This window comes from Lampris incognitus, chromosome 9 (genome assembly GCF_029633865.1).
Source record: "Lampris incognitus isolate fLamInc1 chromosome 9, fLamInc1.hap2, whole genome shotgun sequence".
Classification (NCBI taxonomy): Eukaryota; Metazoa; Chordata; class Actinopteri; order Lampriformes; family Lampridae; genus Lampris; species Lampris incognitus.
This window is the reverse complement of record NC_079219.1, coordinates 56,374,263-56,397,733: the sequence shown is the minus strand read 5'-3', so window position 1 is coordinate 56,397,733 and position 23,471 is coordinate 56,374,263. Positions and strand designations below refer to the sequence as shown.

Sequence of the window (23,471 nt, the reverse complement as noted above, 5' to 3'; positions counted from 1 at the left end):
TGGCGAGAATCTGGCGACACGATACGGGGTCACGGGTCGACATGTCGTTGCGATATATCGCGATAAGAAAGGCGATATATATGTATATACCGCGATCTCATAGGCCTGCGTCCTTTGCGCTTACGCTACTTCCTGTCTCGGTTTACGTTCTCGCGTTGGAGCGGAAGAGTCAAATGGCTGAAGAGAGATCGCAACACTGCCATCTAGCGGTCGCGGGGTTACACACAACGCAAAATGTTTGTAAAATGTAGTTAAAAAGCGATGTCGAGAATCGATACAGTGCCGCAAAAGATAATATCGCGATACTGGAGTGTGCGTCGACGTTTTCTTGCGCCCCTAGACGCCGGTGTGATCTACTGACGGGGTCCGCATGGCGCCTTCCAGGGAAAACGTTATCTGAAAGAGTGCACGCTGTATACTTGAGGGCAATTTCTGCAAAGAGGGCAAAAGAGAGGGAATGACTAAGATCATAATACTAATAATGCATGAGTGTGTGTGTGTGTGTGTCAGCGTGGATGCACAGATATAGAAAGGCAATCAGTGAGAGTGGGTGGGGGTGCAGGGGGGTGGGGGGGTGCTGGACAAATAGAAAGGAAGTGCGGCGATAAAGACGCATGGGTGACGTATAAATATCCGAGATCACGGGACGGGAGCGAGCGTCGCTTCAAGAGAGGCACGGGAGGGAGGGGGGGGGGACTCCATCATAGGTACGGGACTCCATCATAGGTACGGGACTCTCAACAACCTACTTATTTGTGATCATACTTCTTCTTTTTTTCTTTTTCTTTTTTTACAGTCATGCATTATTGAACCTTACACTGTATATTTGTTTAAACCGTCTTTTTAGAAATGGCAGACGCGGTGAGGAGCATGCTTCCGGTTGTCGTTTTCATCCTGAGTGCCAGCGTACCATGTTTTTCAGTGCACAACAGCGGGGAGTGCTACTTCAACACCAAAGGTACGATATGTGTGAGTATGAATGTGTGTTTGTGTATTTGCATATGCACATGACTGGATACTACCTTTCTGCAAGCCTGTGTGTGTGTGTGTGTGTGCATGTCATAGTGACCGACAATTTGTTTTTCAGGGAGTTGTGAGCACATGGGGCAGGTGTATGGGATGGGAGAGAGCTGGATAACCCAGGACTGTTACCACTGCGTCTGCATGGAGCCATTTGGAGTAGGCTGCTGTGACCAGTAAGTTATGCTGCATGCCGTTAATACAAGAAATCACCCTACTGTTGCACACACACACACATGCACATGCACTTGCTTGCTGGTTGTCCATGGTGCCCGATGATGACCATCTTCTTCTATCTGTGGGGTCCTTTGAGGACTCAGATAGCAGAAGATACCTGCGCAGAGATGGTTTTTAAAGTGGCATGGGGGGTGCGCTTCTCCCAACGCCACATGACTTGATTGTAGAGGAGATGGTTCCGATGGCGAGGGGGATCCCTAGACAACCGGCACCTCCACACAACTGCAGGGGGCTGCCGGAAATCCGGTTTTTCGGAAACCGCCTCGAAGCGTGCCGCCACAGCTTGCTTTTCTGTTGGGGTGAGCTCCCTTAGCCTTATGTCTTCCAGACTCACCCACAAGGCAGCGGGGCAGTGGTTGATAGGTGCCGGGGCGTGTCCACCAGGGTGGGCCTGCACACCATATCTCTGGGGCCCACTGCTGCTCCGAGATCCCCTGCCAAGTTAGCCTGGGGCCGCAAGACCCCAGTTACCACGTGTGGCCACGGGGAGGCCTGGCAGGAGTCTTGGTGAAGGAGAGGCTACGTACTGGCAAGGGAAGGCTTACACGCTAGCATGCTTCCCTATTCACCACAGAGGCTAGCCAGCGGCAGCAAGCTAAGGGCAGGAAGGACACAAGCGGGTTGGAAGAACACATGCACCTTCCCTCCAACTACACACTGCTGCACTACAGTACATCACAACACCCTGTGTGTATGTACACACACACACACACACACACACACACACACACACACACACACACACACACACACACACACACACACAATCTGACCCCTTGCCTTTTCCAACAGCGGGTCTCAGCCCGTGGACTACCCAGACTGGTGTGAGGTCATCCGTAAGCCTGACTCCTGCAGCAGCGTCGCCGTGATGAGAGCCAATCACAAGCTGCCCTGTCTCTGGGGGCGGGGCCGTCTCAGGCCGGCTGCAGGGCAGCCGTGGAAATCTGACAACGACCCTTTATTCTGACAGTCCGAGTTCAGCAAACGGAGCAAAGAAAGGGGAGCGGCGACCTAAACGGCGGCAGTTTGATGGCATCTGCAACATCTGCAGCTACTTGGTTTTGAATTATTGTTGATTTTCAAACTAATCCGTCTTTTTATTGTCATTGTGTATTGCGGTGACTTCCGATGGCTGGCCCTTGTGCACGCGTGTCGGAGGGTGAAATAAAACGCTTGTTCCTCAACTTTCTGTATTTGCCGTGTTTTCTTTCTTTCATCCATCCGTCCGTCCGTTATCCAAACCGCTTATCCTGCTCCCAGGGGGATGCTGGAGCCTATCCCAGCAGTCACTGGGCGGCAGGTGGGGAGACACCCTGGACAGGCCGCCAGGCCATCACAGGGCTGAATAGTGCGTGAGAGAGTGTAGCTGAGACCTGTGGCCTACACACCCTCTCTTAAGGCCGTGTAGGCCGCAACTCACAATACACCTTTCATCAGGCAGTGTAGACCAGTGGTTCTCAACCTTTTCGGGGTGCTGGACCCCCTGCGTATTTTTGATCTACCCTGTGGACCCCTCCACCTGATCTTGGGGGAGGGGGGGTTGCAATTTGATAGAAACAGTAGAAACTGCATTTTAAATTGCATTATAGCATTTATTCACTCTTTGGGGCAAAAATAAGAGCTTTCAGTTGTAACTTAGATATAGTTAACAAAACAGAATTCTTATGCAGTAACTTTCAGATATATGTAACAAAACAGAATATGTATTCAGTAACTTTCAGATATATGTAACAAAACAGAATATGTATTCAGTAACTTTCAGATATATGTAACGAAACAGAATATGTATTCAGTAACTTTCAGATATATGTAACAAAACAGAATATGTATTCAGTAACTTTCAGATATATGTAACAACAGAATGTTTATGCAGTAACTTTCAGATATATGTAACAAAACAATATGTATTCAGTAACTTTCAGATATATGTAACAACACAGAATATGTATTCAGTAACTTTCAGGTATATGTAACAAAACAGAATATGTATTCAGTAACTTTCAGATATATGTAACAACAGAATGTTTATGCAGTAACTTTCAGATATATGTAACAACACAGAATATGTATTCAGTAACTTTCAGATATATGTAACAAAACAGAATATGTATTCAGTAACTTTCAGGTATATGTAACAAAACAGAATATGTATTCAGTAACTTTCAGATATATGTAACAAAACAGAATATGTATTCAGTAACTTTCAGATATATGTAACAAAACAGAATATGTATTCAGTAACTTTCAGGTATATGTAACAAAACAGAATATGTATTCAGTAACTTTCAGATATATGTAACAAAACAGAATATGTATTCAGTAACTTTCAGGTATATGTAACAAAACAGAATATGTATTCAGTAACTTTCAGATATATGTAACAAAACAGAATATGTATTCAGTAACTTTCAGGTATATGTAACAAAACAGAATATGTATTCAGTAACTTTCAGATATATGTAACAACACAGAATATGTATTCAGTAACTTTCAGATATATGTAACAACACAGAATATGTATTCAGTAACTTTCAGATATATGTAACAACACAGAATATGTATTCAGTAACTTTTAACAATGCAAACGGGAGCGAGATCTCTTATTAAAATACAATAAATTACACTTGTGAAACAGATGTAATTAGAGAAAAAAGTCCTGTTACCCTTTATAGTTTAGGTAGATAAAGGTCTCGGTCACATTTGAGTAAAATAATCCCATTTCTATAAATGTCATAGGATCTTTTTTTTAAAGATATTTTATTTTCACGGACCCCTTGCAATTACGCCACGGACCACTAGGGGTCCGCGGACCCCCGGTTGAGAAACACTGGTGTAGCCCATGACGAGAATTACGGCCCACGCCGCCCGGTGAGAGGCCGTGGAGGCCACATTCTCATAATTCTCAGCTACACTCGCACACACTATCAAACCCTCTCGCACGCACACATAGTGCTTTTTTGTGTGAACATGTATGTGCATGTGTGTGTAGCCTGTGTGTGTGTGTCTTAGTGTACGAGTGTGTGTCAATGTGCTGTGTGCATAAGTGCTTGTGTTTGTGTGAGTGTGCATGTGTTTGCTTGTCTGTGTGGGGGTGTAAATGGATTGTGTGTGCAAGTGTGTGTGTGTGTGTTTCTGTCGGTATGTGTTTGTGTTTCTGATCCAATTCTTCCTCTCCAAAATAAATACTGATTCATATTTTGCAAGCAAAACTCTGCCTCCATCTCCACTGGCCGGACCGCCAACCGCCCCTGGAAACCGGTTGAACAGTGGCGGGTGTTGCTTGTAAGCGGCGCTTGTTTCAGTTGAAACGTGTTTTATTGGTTAGTCATTATTGTTCGCCACTAAACAAACCAGTTCATGAGGCGGCGTCCCAGGCGGACTGGGTCATCGGGTCTGTGTGACAAGACCAGCTCAATGGCCAGTGAAACCAGCCCGGTACCAGAACTTAACATGCCCCTGCCAAACCATATGGTGGATGGATGGATGCGTTTACTGGGCAGATGGGTCGGGACTTCGGGGGAGGAGCCAGAGACCGAGAGCATGACGCGCGTGCATGTGGGCGTGTCCCACGTCCGTGTGTACGCGCAGATCTGGAGTCAGATCTGGATATCAACGCATTATTTCACCGAAAACAGGGATTTCTGTTTATAGGTATCATTCATATCATTTGCGTGCAAAATAGGTCCACGGGCAAAAAAAAATGAAATAGATAAAAAATGTCAAGCCGCCGCCGCAGCAGCAACAGAGTAGCAAAAAGCGGCCCATTTCCACGGGAATTCCGCGGACCTGGCAACGCGGCAGGCGGGGTCTCCGTCGAGAGAGAAGGAAAAAAATCCCCAAAACAAACAAACGCGACGGCGCAGACTTGTGACGTCACACGTGGCGGGTACGTAGAAGTCCGTCCCGTGTTGTCAACCGTCCGCGGGTCGGTGCTGGTACTGGTACCGGTGAACGAAGTGGGACATTCGGCTCGAACTAAACGTCAGGCCGCGTCTGTGGGAGGGAAATGTGGACCCTGAAGTCTTCGGAACCGGGAGGTAACCGTCGGCGCCGCCTCTTGGCTTAACTTTTAGAAGTGCGTGTGACGCGTTGAGCTAAAGTTAGCTTCTCGGCCTCGCTGGGTTTGCCCGAAGGGGTTCGGATGACCGCGCGTACACGGCCCGCCAAAGGTGACCCGACCCGACCCGACCCGTCCCTCCGCTCGGACGGATGGATCTGTGATGAAAGACGGTTTCGCCTGCCTGGCAAAGTTAAACGGGGAGAAACTCGATTCTTCTTCTTCTTCTTCTTCGCGAACACCATATTCGCACCAGCGAATGTTTAGCCCCAAAAACCCAACTTGTCTTTTTGTTTTCGGATCCACATTCCTTCAATATAGAGAAACAATGAAATTCAGTAAACATTGTAAAGCCGTTAAGACCTGCACAATTTATGAAAATGTATTTTTTTGCCTGCATAACTGCTGAGATGAGACCCCGAGCCATTGTATAGTTCTTTTCTTCTTCTTCTTCTTCTTCTTCTTCTTCTTCTTCTTCTTCTTCTTCTTCTTCTTCTTCTTTCCCTTTATGTGTATGCTTTGTCCTATATCCTGCTGTTCACCCAATCTACTCCTATATTTTCGTAATGTGTGTGTGTGTGTGTGGTGTTAGTGTGGATAACGGGACCGAAAACTAAAGCACTTATGATCCCAATTCTTTTTGGAGGTGGTAGGTATTGTCTCAGAGAGTAAGGGAAAAATCCCAGACAATTAGAATTATGCATAATTATGCATAAATATGCAAAATATGCATTTTTTCTAAAAATGGCTAAAACCACCTTTCTCGGCATTTCAGATGATTCTGAGCATCTTTGATTTTTTCACTTATATAAAAAAAAATTTCTGGGACTTCGAAATGTTTTGGCATTATGCAAAATATGTGCATTTTTGCAAAAATGCACTTATGATCCTAATTTTTTTTTTGGAGGTGGTAGGTATTGTTCCAGAGAGGACCAGAAAAATAGCAGAAAATTAAAATAATTATAATAATTATGCATAGTTATGCAAAATGTGCATTTTCTAAAAATGGCTAAAAAACACGTTTCTCGGCATTTCAGATGATTCCGAGCATTTGGGGGGAGGGAGCTGGAGTGGGGGGGGGTGAACCACTTTTCTCGGCATTTCAGATGATTCTGAGCATTTGGGGGGAGGGAGTTGGAGGGGGGGGTTAGGGGCAGGGGGAAAGCGGTTGGCTGGCAGGATGAAGAGGAGGGAGATTTAGACGGGTGGATAACCAAACCGCTACATTGTAGCGGGGTTCTTCTAGTAACTGTATATTGTATAATTGAAACAAAAAAAATTTAAACGTGGGACATGGACTTGGCTCCCATCTTAGTTGGATTGGCTAGGGGTAAAACACGTATTAAGGTTAAAGGTAGAGATCATCTTGAAGAGACTGTATGTAACATTAACACCACCGAGCAAATTCATCCTTGCATGTGTTCTTATGGGAGTGGTGGACATTTAACTTGGCACATGTATAAAAAATTGCAGATTAACTGAAACCGTTTTAGCTGCCATGTAAGTAAAGGGTGCCCAGTACAATGAGAGTGGGTTGGGAGGTTGCAAAATAAGTCAACGCCGTACGTTATCAGCTCCATAACTGGCCTCCTCACACCAACAGGAGACACCCACTACCTCCTGCCCGGGAAAGAGTACGTGGTAGGGCGCAAGAACTGTGACATTCTGCTACCTAATGACCAGTCCATCAGCCGGGACCATGCACGTCTTACTGTCGCTGACCAGGTAGGAGAATACAGTGACATCAGAATATGCCATCTTCAGTTAAGTCAATGTGTTTATTGTCATATGCACAGTTAATAAACAAGTTTCCCTGTACAATGCAATTCTTCCTTTGCCTTCCACTCTGAATGTCGTTATAGAAAAAAAACATGAAGAATATAAAGTGAAAGCGGCTGGTCCGGAGGCAGTGGGCCTTGCTAATGATTGCAACCGTCAGTTTCAGAAATATAAAGTAAATAAATGAATATTATTCACTCATTCATTATCCAAGCCTCTTCTCCTAATTGGGGTCATGGGATGCTGGAGACTATCCCAGCTGTCACTGGGCGGCAGGCGGGGAGACACCCTGGACAGGCTGCCAGTCCATCACAGCGCCAACACATTCACACCTTAAGGACAATATAGTATAGCTGAGTCACCTGACCTACATGTCTTTGGACTGTGGGAGGAAGCCCACACAGACACGGGGAGAACATGCAAACACCACACAGAGGACAACCTGGGATAACCCCCAAGGTTGGACAAACCCGGGGTTCAAACCCAGGACCCTCTTGCTGTGAGGCAACGGCGCTAACCACTGCGCCACCATGCCACCCATGAAATGAATATTAGCGGAGATAAAAAGAGAAAATAAACTCCAAGACAGAGCGAAACATCGACTCTTATGTAAATAAATGAGAAGAACTACCTGCTGTGAGACGAATGATTCCTCACTTCAAAATGTAACGCATGCCATGGGTCTAAATGTTTTTATTTCAGGTGTTCTCTCATTACCGTGATGCTCCCGTGCCATACAAAATCGGTTTTACATAGCTTGCAGCTAACACACTGGAATTTAATGTGCAGTGCTCCTGTAGATGATTTTGGTCGTGCAGTTTTCTCCGCCTCCGCCATGAATGATATGGTTTTTTTTCTTCAAGGGATGTAGCCAGCTCCATGAAACAGCATGCACCAACATAGACTCAACAAATCGATGATGAAATTTGTTGCCAGCTATTTTTATAATCAAATTTTAATCAAATTTCATCGAATTTTTTTGTTGCAGCCATACTTTCCACCTCTCTCCTGTATGCCGTTTCGTCGCCCCCAGTGATCAGACCAATGATTGTGGTGTTGTCAGATAATTTCAGGATAGTTTACTGCAAAAATTAAAAATGGTTCAAATTTCACAATATTCTGTTGCTGCCGTGAGTGACACAGTTTTATTGCATTGACATTGCTTTGGGGGTTACATTTGGCCTCCCTCTTATGGAGAGGGGTTTTCAAATCTCTCTCTCCATGAGAGGACGCGGCACGGTGGCCCAGTGGTGAGCGCTGTCGCCTCAGAGCAAGAAGGTCCTGGGTTCGAACCCCGGAGTTGTCCAACCTTGGGGTCATCCCAGGTCGTCTTCTGTGTGGAGTTTACATGTTGTCTACGTTGAGAGTTGCAGCATGCCTTAGCCGTTCTGTTCTCTATCAAGCCGTTGACAGAGAATGGAAGAATCGGTTGTGGTGAGAAAACTACTTCCTATCCTATTAGAGCTGGAGGGCACAAAGATAAAAGAAGAATGTATAACTGCATCGAGGCCTTTGGTAGAAGAAATATGTTTTCTGTCCCTCTCTGGACTGAACTCTAAACAGTTCCTCTTCCGATGGGATGTGAGTATGGTTATGTCAACGTGATCAATGTTCCAGATTCATCTGACTGCTTAGGCTACACTCTTGTTTCTTTACCAAATGATGTGGAACTGCACTGATTTACTAAGCTTTCCCCATAGACTTCATCTCACCTTTTGCAGTTCTTTTTTTTATAAAAGTATACAAATAAATGTTGTGATACTACTAAATAATAATTCTCCGTAAAATGGTCTTGGTCAGAATTTTATCCCTGCTCTTCGCAGATGATGTGGTTTTGTTGGCATCATCAGAATGCGACCTCCAGCATGCATTAGGGTGGTTTGCAGCTGAGTGTGAAATGGCCAGGATGAGAGTCAGCACCTCCAAGTCTGAGGCTGTGGTTCTCTACCGGAAAATGGTGGATTGCTCCCTCCAGGTTGGGGATGAGTTGTTGCCTCAAGTGAAGGAGTTCAAGTATCTCGGGGTCTTGTTCAGGAGTGAGGGTAGAATGGAGCAGGAGATTGACAGGAGGATTGGTGCAGCATCAGCAGTAATGCGGATGTTGTTCTGGACCGTTGTGGTGAAGAGAGAGCTGAGCCAGAAGGCAAAGCTCTCAATTTACCAGTCAAACTTCGCTCCAACCCTCACCTATGGTCATGAGCTTTGGGTAGTGACCGAAAGAGTGAGATCACGGATACAAGCGGCTGAAATGAGTTTCCTCCATAGGGTGTCTGGGCTCAGCCTTAGAGATAGGGTGAGGAGCTCAGACGTCCGGAGGGAGCTCAGAGTAGAGCCGCTGCTCCTTCGCGTCGAAAGGAGCCAGTTGAGGTGGTTCGGGCATCTGATCAGGATGCCTCCTGGGCAAGGCCCTCCCTTGGAGGTTTTCCGGGCACGGCCAACTGGGAGGAGACCCCGGGGTAGACCCAGAACTCGCTAGAGGGACTACATGTCCAGTCTGGCCTGGGAATGCCTTGGGATCCCCCAGGAGGAGCTGGAGGGCGTTGCTGGGGAGAGGGACGTCTAGAGTGCCCTACTTAGCTTGCTGCCACTGCGACCCGACCCCGGAGAAGCGGCTGAAGACGAATGAATGAATGAATGAATGAATGAATGAATGAATGAATGGTCTTGCACAGAAGGTGGTGCTGTTGCCCCTGCTGTTCATAGCAAAACAACTCTGCACTGTATGAAGTATACTTACTCACTATGTAATGTTGATATATTATACGTAGGCTGACTTTTGCAGGATTTTATGTCATTTAAAATAGTAGAAGAGACATGTTGAATTATATCAGATGAAAGTAAAGTGACTCAATTTCTCCACAAACTAAAGTTCAAATATTCTCACCTTTGTATCCTTTGCTGTGAATGATAATCGATGTTTGAAACAGGCAACCAACCCATGTGACAATTATGTCCAAAAAAGTTTGCTTTTCTATGGCTATGACAAAAATGCACATCGAGTAGCCAACCAAAGCGAAAAAGTAACCTTGAGCAGGCACACTTAACAATGCTGTTATAATATTTAAACACCTATTTTGTTATTAGATAAGGTATTGTTAACTTTTTGTTACTGTCTGAAAACCACCTCTACTTTTCTTTGAGAATATCGATGTAGGACAGACGTTGTGTTGTCCTATTTGAACGTTTATACAAAATACATTATTAATTGATCTTGATTTCTTTACAAACTGATGGGTTGATTAATCCTTCTAGACCCTGACCCTGAAGGACAGCTCCAAGTACGGCACATGTGTCAACAACCAGCGCCTAGCAGACAACCAACCTCTGAAGCTGAACTCGGGGGACAATGTCATATTTGGGGTTTTCCAAAGCAAGTTCAGGTAGACTACTCTAATGGGATGTGTTGGTTTTTGACAATATCACCAAAAAGGGCTGGGAATTCCTGTGTTCAATAGGTCCAATTCAACGATTAGTATAATTTTTCAGATATCACAATGCATTAAATATTGTGATTCAACAAAACGCTTTCATTTCAAGCCACTTGTATTACAAAAGCTTAAAATATGGTTGTTTTCCAGAGTAAACTTCAAACAATTCATATTCCTTCATTAAGAAATGTAGAAACCGTTATCTCAAACCTCTTCACGGCTTCTGTTAATTGTGCTTCAGCATTCCGATTCAGAGGAAATGCCGCGGTATTAAAATCACAGCTTGATGTCATGATTTCATATTGAATTGATTCCCCCCCACCCCCAACCGCCAATCACCTACGTTTAGCAATGAGTGCTCTCTATGTCTGTGGACTGGGAGGTACAGTTGTGGTTGGGATGTTGCGTGTGTTGTGTGTTTATTGGCATGAGTCTGACTGAAGTAACAGATTTAAAAATAAAACAATGACAACAAATTACACACAGTGAAAATGAAGCAATGCAAAAATGCAATCGGGCGCTAGGCGAGCACAGCGTGCAGACATCACAGTAGAACAGCGCTGTCCCATTCAGCAGCATCGTCTGAGTGTAACATCGCTGGGAAAAAGTACCGCTCTCATTCAAGTTCTGCCCTACTCTCATTACAACTGCTGTGGCTACTATTTCTATTACTACGCCACTACTGCTGCTAGTACTGCCACTGTTACTATTACCACTACAACTACTACTACTACTAATGCAACTTCTGCTACGATATAGAATGAGTAATGATTAATAGGTTCAGAAATGTTTCATCAAGACATTACTACAATACCACATTAGTACTTTGTTTCTCCCTTCTCTCCCCAGGGTGGACTTTGAGAAGGTGGTGGTGTGTTCATCATGTTTGGACAATGATGCTAAGGTGCTGCTCTCTCAGGCCCTGCTGCCTCTGGGTGGCAAGCTGGTCAACGCCTGGACGCAGGAGTGCACTCACCTGGTCATGCCTTCCGTCAAAGTCACCATTAAGGTCAGCACACTGCACTGTATGATTTTTTTTCTGACGTGTCTGCGTTTATGTCATTTCTCTGAATGTGTTGTTCAGTTTCCTGTCGTTCACTTTAGACTATTTGTGCTCTGCTGTGCTGTCGACCAATCATCAAGCTGGAGTTTTTCACAGAGCTCAGCAAAGCCATGCAGCAGAAGTCACTTCCTCCTAAGGCTGAAAAGTAAGGTGTACACCTGCTGCCCCTCCTCTTCACACACACACACACACACACCTATTCGGTTTGAATTGAACACTTGAGGCTACGATGAACCTCCTGATGCCCTGTTTATTTTGTTTTACTTTTTAAGTTTCATCCCTGAGATTGATGAGCCAACCTTGAATAAAGAGGAAGTGGATCTCAGAGCAAAGCCGATGCGCAAACGGCTCTTCACAGGAAAAACCTTCCTCTTTCTCAGCACCAAACAGGTTTGATCCTCTCGCTTTACTGTACAGGAGCAGGATATACAATGCATATCTGGCTGAGAAATTCCAACGACTCAGTCATGCTCCCTATTCCTCTGGGTTATCAGTCAAGTTCAGTTCAAAGGCGTATAGTCACTCCAATTATTTGAAGGTGAACCGCTGTTTAGCTAGTCGGAGTTTGTAAAAATCCTTAATGAAATAGCTTGACAGTTTGAATGAAAGTGTCTGCTAAATTAAATTGTAACACTGGAAAGCTGGGTTGGTATAAGGGACCGGATGTTCGGCGGAAGGAGACGATTTGTGGAGGAACGTGAGGATGTTCCAGTAAGGAGGCCATGAAGTAGTCTGACAGATGTAGGGGGGTGACAGTCAGATTTGCTGTGCAGCAGTTCCGAGTCAAAATCAGATCAAGAGTATTGCCGGCTTTGTGTGTGGGAAGGGTGGGGACCTGTCTGAGGTCAAAAGAGGACAGAAGAGACAGGAAGTCAGTCGCTTGGGTTTTGTCAGTATGGATATGCATGTCTCTCATGACAATCAGTGGTGTGTCATCAGGAATGGCTTAGAGTAACATGTCTGGTTCGACTACAAAGTTCCCCAGTTGACACCCTAGTGGGCATTATATGATAGCCACAAATAGCTTAATATGAGCAGTAACCATGATTGCATGGTATTCAAAGGAGGAATTGTTGCTTAGTCACGTAGTTGCTTAGCACTCTATTGCTTTATCTAGTATCGTTCTCACCCTTTCACTCACCCACTTATTGTGTAGATACAGGTATTTCTGGTATAATTGCTCCCTCTGTATGTTGCGTGCAGCTAAAGCGTTTGAGTATCGCGGTGAGCTTTGGCGGTGGAAGGAGCCAGCTGCTGGAGGAGGGCTCATTGCCCCGGTCTCTGCTTGAGTCTCCGCAGAGCTGTGTGGTTGACATTGCAACAGCGAACTCCCAGATTCTGCATCCTCCCTCCACCGCAGCGTGGGCGAATTCAGTCAGGATGATCCTACAAGAGTATGCAGAAATTCTCACACTTTTACAGAGCATTTTTTTTGAAATCATAATAACAAAGAGGTACCAGTCCCAGCCTAATTTTCTGAAAACCATTAACGATTACTCTCTATGTCCCTTATTTGTTCTTTCCTATTTTTTGGCTTGCCATCCTACCGCTGACCCAGAAAAGGCCTTCGATTCATCACAGAGTCTGAGATTGGATTGGCAGCCATCTATTCCTCCTGTGAAACGTTTTGCAATCCCTCTAATCCATTAACAGACTCAGGTGGGTGTCATTGACTAGAACCTGTGTTGGAATGGATTTTTTTATGATACTGGATCAGTTGCCTTTCTTCATTGATGCGTTCATTTTGTTTTTTAATTCATTGAAACTGTTTTGACACTAGGGATTTGGGTTTCAGATTTGGTGCAAAGTACAAAACCCAGAATTCCAAGTGCTACGCTTTCCCAGAATGCCACTGTGGAGGAGACTGTGTTACCTGCAGCATCTCGAAATGTCACTGCATATGTGGCTAACACAGAACCATCACAAGGGTGCAACACATGCACTGTTGCTGAAACGATGAGCTCATCATTTAACACTGTGGAGGACACGGCCCTGCACACGAAGAAGCCCAGGCCAATATTCCAAGGTAGACTCATAGATGTGTCTGTATAGCGCTTGATTGTCTAAGAAATATACTTTGGAGCAGTGGTTGTCAACCATGTGCCATGGAGAGCCATGTTCAGGTGTATGCAGGTTTTCAGTCAAGTCAGCTAGAAAGAAAACCTGCCTCTATGGCAAATGTTTGATCACCACTGCTGAAATTGCCTCCATAACTGAAAAGCAAACAGATTCAGTATCTTCACCCACAAATGTGTCCCACCCATAGTCATTCCTCCTGTCAAAGTGAACCCCTTCCTTCTCACTCCCTGTAAATCACCTCTGATAAGAGTGATGTCACACCAGTGTAAATAACCGTGTTTGAAATTATTGTTTTTGTAATGTCAGGCAAAAAGAAGGATAACACTAGGTTCCTGACTTATCCCAAGGCCAATGGTGGCATGAAAACATCCCCCCAGAAAAAAAAAATGTCAACACAAGGTTCCCCACAGAAACAGTCCACTCTTACCAGTTTCTTCCAAATAGCCAACAAAAAAAGGTACGTATCTGTTCTCAAGAGTGCTTATAGGATGTATGTAATCCAGTGAAAGGGACACTGAGTAGTCTGTCCCAGCAGTGCAATACTAAATGTGTTAATACTATAGAATAAAGACTCACTATGTATTTCCCGTCCATTGGGCTGTTCTTAATTTTTGTGCTCTGTACAGTAAGATACACATCATTCCCTAATTCCTTTATTAACTTGTCACTTAGATATTCCTAGGGTTGTAGACATGCTTAGATTTTTCTACTTCAGAACCACTCGTATGTGTTGAATTACTCTGCTAAAAAAAATAAAGCTTAAACTAATCCACCTCCTCCTTTCTTCTACCCTGTCTTCCAGGCCTCGAGAGGAAGAATCAAATGCTCTTCAGTCAGACCCAAAGAGGACATTACCGCCAACCTCCACCACTGCACAAATCCTGAAAACCTCACATATCTCAAAACAGATTTCCTCCAAAACACCCCCAGTCACACTCACCACAGGCAGGACCCAGAGTCACTCAGGGTCAGGGACTGACCTTTTCATTGGTCGGTCTAAGGTTCTGTCAGATGGAGACTCCCACCCTACACAGCAGGGGGCACAGGGTAGGAAAAGGAAGGAGATGGAAGAACTGGAGTCTATAATGTCTGAGGACATGGCATGGCCTGACTGGGTCTCCTGTCCTGACAAGCAGGGAGAACAGGGCAGAAAGAGGAAGGAGCTGGAGGAACTGGAGTCCATAATGTCTGAAGACATGGGTTTGCCTGATGGGGTCTCCCGTTCTTCCAAGCAGAGAGAACAGGGCAAAAAGAAGAAGGAGCTGGAGGAACTGGAATCCATAATGTCTGAAGACATGGGTTTGCCTGATGGGGTCTCCCGTTCTTCCAAGCAGAGAGAACAGGGCAAAAAGAAGAAGGAGCTGGAGGAACTGGAATCCATAATGTCTGAAGACATGGGTTTGCCTGATAGGGTCTCCCGTTCTGCCAAGCAGGGAGAACAGGGCAGAAAGAAGAAGGAGCTGGAGGAACTGGAGTCCATAATGTCTGAAGACATGGGTTTGCCTGATAGGGTCTCCCGTTCTGCCAAGCGGGGAGAACAGGGCAGAAAGAGGAAGGAGCTGGAGGAACTGGAGTCCATAATGTCTGAAGACATGGGTTTGCCTGATGGGGTCTCCCACCTTGCCAAGCAGCGAGAACAGAACAGAGGGAAGAAGGTGGTGGAAGGCATACCTTTGGAGGAACTGGAGTCCATCATGTCTGAGGACATAACTTTGCCTGATGGAGTCACCCACCCTACTAAGCAGAGAGAACAGGGTAGAGCTAGAAAGGAGATAGAAGAAAGGATACACGTGGCGGAACTAGAGTCCATAATGTCTGAAGACATGGCTTTGCCTTATGGGGTCTCCCAATCAGCCCCACAGGAGGCACGGGGCAGGAAGAGGAAAGAGATGCAGAACGAGATACAAATGGAAGAACTGGAGTCTATAATGTCTGAAGACATGGATTATTTTGATGTTGATAAGTTAGCTAGGCCCAGTCAGCAGGCGAAGCAAAACGTGTCAAAAGGCTCAACTGATCAGAAACAGCAGTTGAATCCTGTGAAACATTCAACCATGCGGAAGAGACTATGGGCTGACCCAGAGGAGAATGCTAAGTCCAACCAAAGGCCAAGTGTGAGCCTGGACAAAGGGTCCATGTCAAATAAAAACCAGAGCCTCGAAATGAGGAAACATACCTCCTCCACTGAGAAACAGCAACTGTGCCCTCCAGAACAGGCGACTGCCAAGCAAAGACCCAGCAACTCTCCAGAGCAGGGACCATCAGCCAAAAAAAATCGGCATATGGATGACTTGAAAGATGAAGAGGTGTCTTTTGTTTTGTTCAGGACAACTCCCATTTACTATGTATTCTGACTATCGTAATACCACCGTTCATCTGATAATTCAGACATTTTCAGACAGAAATAATATAAAAAAATCAGAAAACACAGTTGAGCTTTGGTTTTTTGTTGACATGGTTATATTTAATCATTATAGTCCATTTTAGAATATTTTGTTTTGTCATAGGATTCAGAACCCTTCAGTAGAGGTGTTGGCCAACCTGTGGAGGTGAAGGAGACCCCTCTAAAACCCACCGTGGTCAAACCGGAGGCTCCAGTAAGTCCTGTGAAAAGGCACTTTTAACTGCCTCTGGATTATAATTACAACATGTCTCAATAGTAATCTTTACTAGATTTCACCAGAATCGTGTCATTAGTAAATGCAGGCTAGCTGGGAATTGGCAACCAAAAACATTAAGAAACAAGCCTAGTTTATGAAGTGTACATGTCCACCGGGGATTTAGAGTTCACTGTTTGCCTAGAGACAAAGCTATCGAATTCCAGATTCTTTGCTATATACCCAAAATGAAAGAACAATAGGGCGGTTGCCTCACAGCAAGAAGGTCCTGGGTTCGAGCCCCGGGGTAGTCCAACCTTGGGGGTCTTCCCTGGTCGCCCTGTGTGTGGAGTTTGCATGTTCTCCCTGTGTCTGGGTGGGTTCCTCCAGGTGCTCCAGTTTCCTCCCACAGTCCAGAGACATGTAGGTCAGGCCATACTAAATTGTCTCTAGGTGTGAATGTGTGTGTGTTGGCCCTGTGTGATGGACTGGCCGCCTGTCCAGGGTGTCTCCCCGCCTGCCGCCCAATGATGGCTGGGATATCCTCCAGCATCCCCGCGACCCTGAGAGCAGGATAAGCGGTTTGGATAATGGATGGATGGAAAGAACAATAGAATTTAAATTTAACTTTGAAAGAGCAAATTATAAAACAGTTTAAATTCCCCATTAAAAATCCTTTTCCTTATGTGATGCATAGCAGGTGTCGGAGGCAGAAGATCATCTTCCCAAAAGGCTTGTGTTGGTGGAGTTTAAATTGCTCACTGTGACGGCACCCTCACGAAACAAACCACAAGAGAAGCAGAGCAACGGCTTCACTAAGAGCTTCAAGCACTTCCGCAAGGTCAGTCAAAAATGCATATTTTCAAACGTTTGTATCAGCAGGTGTATTGCATACCTGTCGTGCCCACCTATGCAGTGCAACACAGTCCTTTTGGCCAGTCAGTGAAGATTTATATGATTTGCGGATAAAGTTTATTTATACTAGCCTGCTGGGAGATGCTTTGTAGGTCTTAACGAGAAACTTGCGTTATAGGCTCGTTATATTGAGTGAGGGAAAAGATGAGCTCCATCAACATTTTGCTGTAGTGCACCACTGGTAATTTTATACATGTTATATTTCGGGAAAAACACTGAGCCCTTTCTTGTTTGCCATGGTGATGGACAGGTTGACGGACGAGATCAGGCAGGAGTCTCCGTGGACTATGACGTTTGCGGATGACATGGTGATCTGTAGCGAGAGTAGGGTGCAGGTTGAGGAGAGCCTGGAGAGGTGGAGGTATGCACTGGAGAGAAGAGGAATGAAAGTCAGTAGGAGCAAGATGGACTACATATGCATGAATGAGAGGGAGGACAGCGGGATGGTTAGGATGCAGGGAGTAGAGGTGAAGAAGGCGTACGAGTTTAAATACTTGGAGTCAACTGTCCAAAGTAACGGAGAGTGCAGAAGAGAGGTGAAGAAGAGAGTGCAGGCAGGGTGGAGTGGGTGGAGAAGAGTGTCAGGAGTGATTTGTGACAGAAGGGTACCAGCAAGAGTTAAAGGGAAGGTTTACAAGATGGTAGTGAGACCAGCTATGTTGTATGGTTTGGAGACAGTGGCACTGATGAAAAGACAGGAGGTGGCAGAGTTGAAGATGGTAAGATTTTCATTGGGAGTGATGAAGAAGGACAGGATTAGGAACGAGTAGATTAGAGGGACAGCTCAGGTTGGACAGTTTGGAGACAAAGCAAGAGAGGCAAGATTGAGATGGTTTGGACATGTGTGGAGGAGAGATGCTGGGTATATTGGGAGAAGGATGCTGAAGATGGAGCTGCCAGGGAAGAGGAGAAGAGGAAGGCCAAAGAGGAGGTTTATGGATGTGGTGCAGGTGGCTGGTGTGACAGAGGAAGATGCAGAGGACAGGAAGAGATGGAAACGGATGATCCGCTGTGGCGCCCCCTAACGGGAGCAGCTGAAAGTAGTGGTAGTAGTAGTAATATTTCAGTAGAAAAAATACATGTTTCAGAGTTTTATCAAAATCAACCAATCAATCCATCCATCTGTCATCCATCCATCCATCCTACCATCATCCATCCATCCAGCCCCACCTCTCCAGCATAAAACCTCCCAAAAAAAAATGTATTTGTAAAAAAACTACCATATTGTCATCTGTGATTAGTACATTTTTTTCATACTGTGTCCTTGTTTGTGTATGTGACAGGTCCCGGTGCCTGGCACAGTGGGTGCACCTCAAGTCATTGGAGGGTCTGGTTTAATGGCCAGCAACAGGGGCAAGAATTCTGAGCTGGATGAATGGTTCAGAGATATAGCTGAGGTAACTCAAGTCACTCTCTCTCTCTGTCGCTCTCCCCTTATCAAGTTATTAAACTATATTTATTATGTAGAATGAAAAAGAGAACTTCAATTTGGGACAGTGGTTCTTATGTCTGGGACAGTTGAGAGTAGAATTCAGGACACTGAGGAAAAAAAGTTAATTTCGAGTGCTGCGTTTCCATCAAGCTATTTATTGCACAGTTGAGAATAAAAAAGGCTGAATGGAAGTGTCAGTATATTGAAAAAGCTGAACATGCAAGAAAGCTTCTTTTTGGGGGGGGGGGGTCTCCCGAATTGTATCCGGCCAATTACCCCACTCTTCTGCGCTGTCCCGGATGCTGCTCCACCCCCTCTGCCGAGCCGGGGAGGGCTGCAGACTACCACGTGCCTCCTCCGACACATGTGGAGTCGACAGCCGCTTCTTTTCACCTGACAGTGAGGAGTTTCACCAGGGGGACGTAGCGCGTGGGAGGATCACGCGATTCCCCCCCCGAACAGGCGCCCCAACCGACCAGAGGAGACGCTAGTGCAGCGACCGGGACACACACCCACATCCGGCTTCCCACCCGCAGACACGGCCAATTGTGTCTGTAGGGACGCCCGACCAAGCCGGAGGTAACACGGGGATTCAATCCGGCGATGCCCGTGTTGGTGGGCAACGGAATAGACCGCCACGCCAGAGCCTTTTTTTTTTACTCACTTTAAGTAAAAGGGTTGACTTGTTAATACACAGATTATGCGATAAGGAGTGACAGAAACTTGTTTTTTGGTTTTTATTTCTCCAATGGCAAGTCACTTTTCCACCCCTCATACTGCTGTCGCTCCATCTGATGGTCCTGATGTTGCGGTCCTGTGCACAGGGAGATAGTTGGATCCCTGGATAAAACAGATGTGTAGCGGACTCGAAATTTGACTAGAAATTGTTCAGTGAATGTCAATCTCTCTGTGCCCCGACGCTGCCCCACCTCTCGTGCTAATGTGTAAACGTGTTTTCCCCCGGCCTCACATTTAAGTTCTGACTGTGTGTTTCAGGAGGAGCACCAGAGCAGACAGGAGGAGAGTCTGGGAGATGACCTGTTCAGGTGAGGACCCGCATGTGTTTCCACGCGTGCCTCCTCCCCGCCGATAACGATCTGAGCGATCCTGTCCGGTGACGGCGGTCGGGGAAACAGAATTAATTGTGAGACTCTGAGTTTTTCGGGGGCCGCTTCATCTCGTCCGCAGTTTCACCGACCAGATTTAGCAGTTTCTGTGTGACGGCGGTGTGTGAGCGGTTGCCAGGGTGATGGAGGTGATGTAAGCCGGCGCTACGGCTGCCGTTTTCTCCAGCTAAGCAGAAAGAGACAGCGTGAGACGGTGTGTGTGTGTGCGCGTGTGTGTGCGTTTGTCCATGAACCTGTGTGTACGTATGCGAGAATGTCAAGGCTGAACTGTTTGATCACTGAGTCATCGTGCTCAGTCAGTCATGCGTAGCGAGGGAACAGACTCTGCCGCGGAGAAAACAGCCCTTATTTTTTTTGGGTAGGCCCGAGGCAGGCTTCCAGACGCGGTTTATTGGAAGGATGTTTGGCTTCAAGTTGTTCAAACACCGTCCGTGATTTACAGCGCCTCATTTGGGCCATTTTTGATGTTTGTTCAAAATGCCGCGGAGAACACTGAGGTATTATCCGTCAGGAATGTTAAAAGCTCAACGAGATGGGCCTGAGTGTCCCGACATGGATGCTGCTCCGAGATGAACTCTGTGTGTGTGTGTGTGTGTGTGTGTGTGTGTGTGTGTCTGTTTTTAGGTACAACCCCAGCAAGCCGAAGAGGAGAAGATAAAACCCCCGCATCTTGAAGTGGGCACAGAGGAAGAAACGTCTTCGGGTGCCGCGGAAGGCTTGTCAAATTATCCCAGAACACAATTTGAAAATGTTTTATAACTTTTTTCACTTTGACAGACTATCTCTACTCGCATTTCATCCACTTATTTGACTGAATAAGATTCAAAATTAATGTCACGATAACATCAATGACCCCAGTTGTGAGTCGGAAGTTGATGCTATTACGCGTTTTGTCGCTTATTATAACCGGCATGCATGTCTTCATGTCCACACTTAAGTGTCAATTTTACTAATCGGCCGCTGACAGCAAGCAATGTAAACAAGTGTTAGAAGTTCAGAGATCTTTTTTTTTTTCTTTATTTTTTTTTTTTTCAAATTGTCAATAATAAAAAAATACAGTGTACAAAACATTAAAAACCAGTTTAAACTGTACAAGAGGGCAGAGTCTAACTCCACAAGCGCAAAGCAGCTTGTCTTCTGTCTGCAAAAGGAGACCGAAAAAAGCTCCCCGGTGTTAGTCGTGCCGGGAACTGGTTAACCCGGGAACAGGAGAGGGGTACAAAAATCCTTCCATGTCCGCTAACCCGACCCGTTCCCCCCCCCTGACCGGGCGGGTGATCGCCACACCGGCATGTCTGTCTCTGGTGTGCCTATGGTTGACCCTTACCCTGTCCTCTCAGATCCACATCCAAGTGTTGCAGGTTAACCCTAGAGTTTGGTGGACATTTTGGAGAACCCCAGCGCACGCTTCGGCCAGCATCCGCTGCATTGAAAGGCCCTTTAGCGAAGCCGGCGGATCCCTGCCGGCTTCGGGGTTGCTTTTCTGCCGCTCACCCCCCGCGTCTCCGACCTCCTCGAGGAGGGAAGTGAGCAAGCGTAGAGACTTAAGTTTCCCTCTCAGGAGATTATTAAGGTGTCGCGTTAAAGGGAGCGTTGGCTGTGCGGGAGCTTAACGCTCAGAAGAACTGTATACTTGGCACGCAGTGTTCGCAAGCAGTTACTGCAATTAAAAACATGAAAACACGAGCGGATGCCAACGCCCCCCTCCTCCCCCCTCCTGAACAGTTATCCAACAGAGGTCACTACATTATTAGATGCAAGGCTTATTAACAATATTTTGCAAGGTGCTGTTTGAAACATGCCCGGGGAATTTGTAAAGACCCACGTGGGTTGTCTACGTCGCTGCAGCTCATGCCTGTCAAGTATTGGTGGGGGCAGCTACGCACAAAAGAGAGAAAAAAAAGGCTAACGTCATGACAGGGTTAGGAAAATCCCTGTTTGAACTAGGCTCACCGATGGTAAAATGTGGTTGGGAATATTAAACTTGATATCCCACAAGTACGTCTTTCCTGTTATTTTATTTTTTTTCCTCTTTCTTTAAATTGGTCATAGACTGAGTTATTTCTCTTCGGGTTAATGATTGCACACCTGAACTGGCATCAAAGGTTTTTTTTTCCCCCCCCTTTCTCTCCCCAGTTGTACTCGGCCAATTACCCCACTCTACCGAGCTGTCGCTGCTCCGCCCCCTCTGCCGATCCGGGGAGGGCTGCAGACTACCACACGCCTCCTCCGATACATGTGGAGTCGCCAGCCGCTTCTTTTCACCTGACAGTGAGGAGTTTCACTAGGGGGATGTAGTGCATGGGGGGATCACACTATTCCCCCCCCCCCCAAACAGGCGCCCCCGACCGACCGACCGACCAGAGGAGGCGCTAGTGCAGCAACCAGGACACACGCCCACATCTGGCTTCCCACTTGCAGACACGGCCAATTGTGTCTGTAGGGACACCCGACCAAGCTGGAGGTCACACGGGGGATTCGAACCGGCGATCCCCATGTTGGTGGGCGATGGAATAGACCGCGACGCTACCCGGATGCCCTCGGCATCAAGTTTTTTGTCCACAATCACACTGAGAAAAGGTGTAGTCAGTGTTTGATTGTGGCATTAGGAATTACTAGATTAACAAGGCACAATTAATATGCCTGCCATGCCGCAACAAGGTGTAGTCGTGAATATTTTGCCATGATTTTTGGACGCTGAGGTTAACGACCCTATCTCATGCCAGTTCAGTTGACTCCAAGCCAACACACACCTCTGTTTAAGATTACATTCAGGTCTGCGAGTGAAGATATTTGCATAGGAAGCTTTCAGTAGTACCGTAATAAAAAGGAACCAGGTTTGACGAATCATACAGATTTGGACCTAGTATTTAAATGTTATGGCTCCGACCATCTTCAGTGGCAGCTAATAAAAACGACCTATGATCAGAAAAGGAGTGTGTTGTAGGGTCAAAATCATTAGAAACATTAAGATTATTTAGCCATGCTGGGACATATAGTTTGAGATAAGGCTCATCTCGGTCACAGATTGCTGGCAGTTACATTTACATTTGTGGTATTCAACTAAAGATAATTATATTTTGAAGCCACAGGTTGTTCTCTCAACCTCAGTCACCCGAAGAACTGTGACTCCAAGATGTCTAGGTCTATAGAATGTCAGTAATGAAAAAAAAATATCAAGCAATATGGATTAATTGGATATTGAGGATTAATAGTGGTTCAGAATTAGATTTAGTGGCTTCTACTTGTTAACATTTAATCTCCTGTAAGATAAGCTTGACAACAGACTAAGAGTGGTGTGAAGATCAAGTCATTATTTGTGGTAGAAATATTGATTTGTAACAAAAAGACACATAGTGAACAAACAGAAGGAGAAAAAAAAATACTGAAGAAAATGAGGTCCATATAGTGGAGAAGTTACAGATCGTTTATGTCTACAAAACGACTGCACACCGTAGCCTGGACTCCTCATTAAGTCAGACGAGACTAGAGTGTTTTGTTTTTCTCTAGCAACTAACGAGCAAATATCCATTCACATTGTCTTCTTACCCCTCAGAGAGTCATTATAAAGCCTTAGTTTAAGTGCAAAAACACCGCATACACAATGGAAAGATTAAAAACTTGTTTTCCCTGTTACCTTTCACATCTGTTGGTAACAGCCCTTGAAGTAGGTGTCTTACAGCCACCTTAACGCTGCGGTAGACACCGATTCCTGGTTTTATCTCTATTTCATCTTT

General features: G+C 45.7%; 2 protein-coding genes across 5 annotated transcripts; both read left to right on the top strand.

Annotated features, from left to right (window-relative positions):
- Nucleotides 1–849: 849 nt before the first annotated feature.
- On the top strand, nt 850–2,273 carry LOC130118161 (prostate-associated microseminoprotein-like). The gene is made up of 3 exons (XM_056286538.1): nt 850–958; nt 1,088–1,196; nt 2,050–2,273. The coding sequence occupies exons 1-3, from the start codon at nt 850–852 to the stop codon at nt 2,222–2,224; spliced, it is 393 nt and encodes a 130-aa protein (XP_056142513.1). The 3' UTR covers nt 2,225–2,273.
- Nucleotides 2,274–5,139: 2,866 nt separating this feature from the next.
- Nucleotides 5,140–21,724, top strand: nbn (nibrin). 4 transcript variants are annotated; one of them, XM_056286422.1, is made up of 16 exons: nt 5,140–5,294; nt 6,918–7,039; nt 10,346–10,473; nt 11,371–11,530; nt 11,626–11,729; nt 11,857–11,974; nt 12,788–12,978; nt 13,143–13,243; nt 13,380–13,610; nt 13,970–14,120; nt 14,466–15,969; nt 16,171–16,260; nt 16,961–17,101; nt 18,459–18,572; nt 19,604–19,653; nt 20,359–21,724. In XM_056286422.1, the coding sequence occupies exons 1-16, from the start codon at nt 5,264–5,266 to the stop codon at nt 20,390–20,392; spliced, it is 3,270 nt and encodes a 1,089-aa protein (XP_056142397.1). In that variant the 5' UTR covers nt 5,140–5,263; the 3' UTR covers nt 20,393–21,724. The 4 variants fall into 4 exon arrangements, with proteins under 4 accessions (XP_056142397.1, XP_056142396.1, XP_056142395.1 ...); XM_056286421.1 differs by having other exon boundaries at nt 16,958–17,101; XM_056286420.1 differs by having other exon boundaries at nt 13,365–13,610.
- Nucleotides 21,725–23,471: the final 1,747 nt, after the last annotated feature.

Excerpts from the sequence above, each read along its gene's own strand:
- LOC130118161 (XM_056286538.1), top strand. The coding sequence starts at position 850 with ATGGCAGACGCGGTGAGGAGCATGCTTCCGGTTGTCGTTTTCATCCTG. Across the intron at positions 959-1,087 it reads GTGCTACTTCAACACCAAAG|GGAGTTGTGAGCACATGGGG; the intron begins GTACGATATGTG and ends TTTGTTTTTCAG. Across the intron at positions 1,197-2,049 it reads GGAGTAGGCTGCTGTGACCA|CGGGTCTCAGCCCGTGGACT; the intron begins GTAAGTTATGCT and ends CTTTTCCAACAG.
- nbn (XM_056286419.1), top strand. The coding sequence starts at position 5,264 with ATGTGGACCCTGAAGTCTTCGGAACCGGGAG. Across the intron at positions 11,531-11,625 it reads CCGTCAAAGTCACCATTAAG|ACTATTTGTGCTCTGCTGTG; the intron begins GTCAGCACACTG and ends CGTTCACTTTAG. Across the intron at positions 13,244-13,364 it reads TAATCCATTAACAGACTCAG|GGATTTGGGTTTCAGATTTG; the intron begins GTGGGTGTCATT and ends TTTTGACACTAG.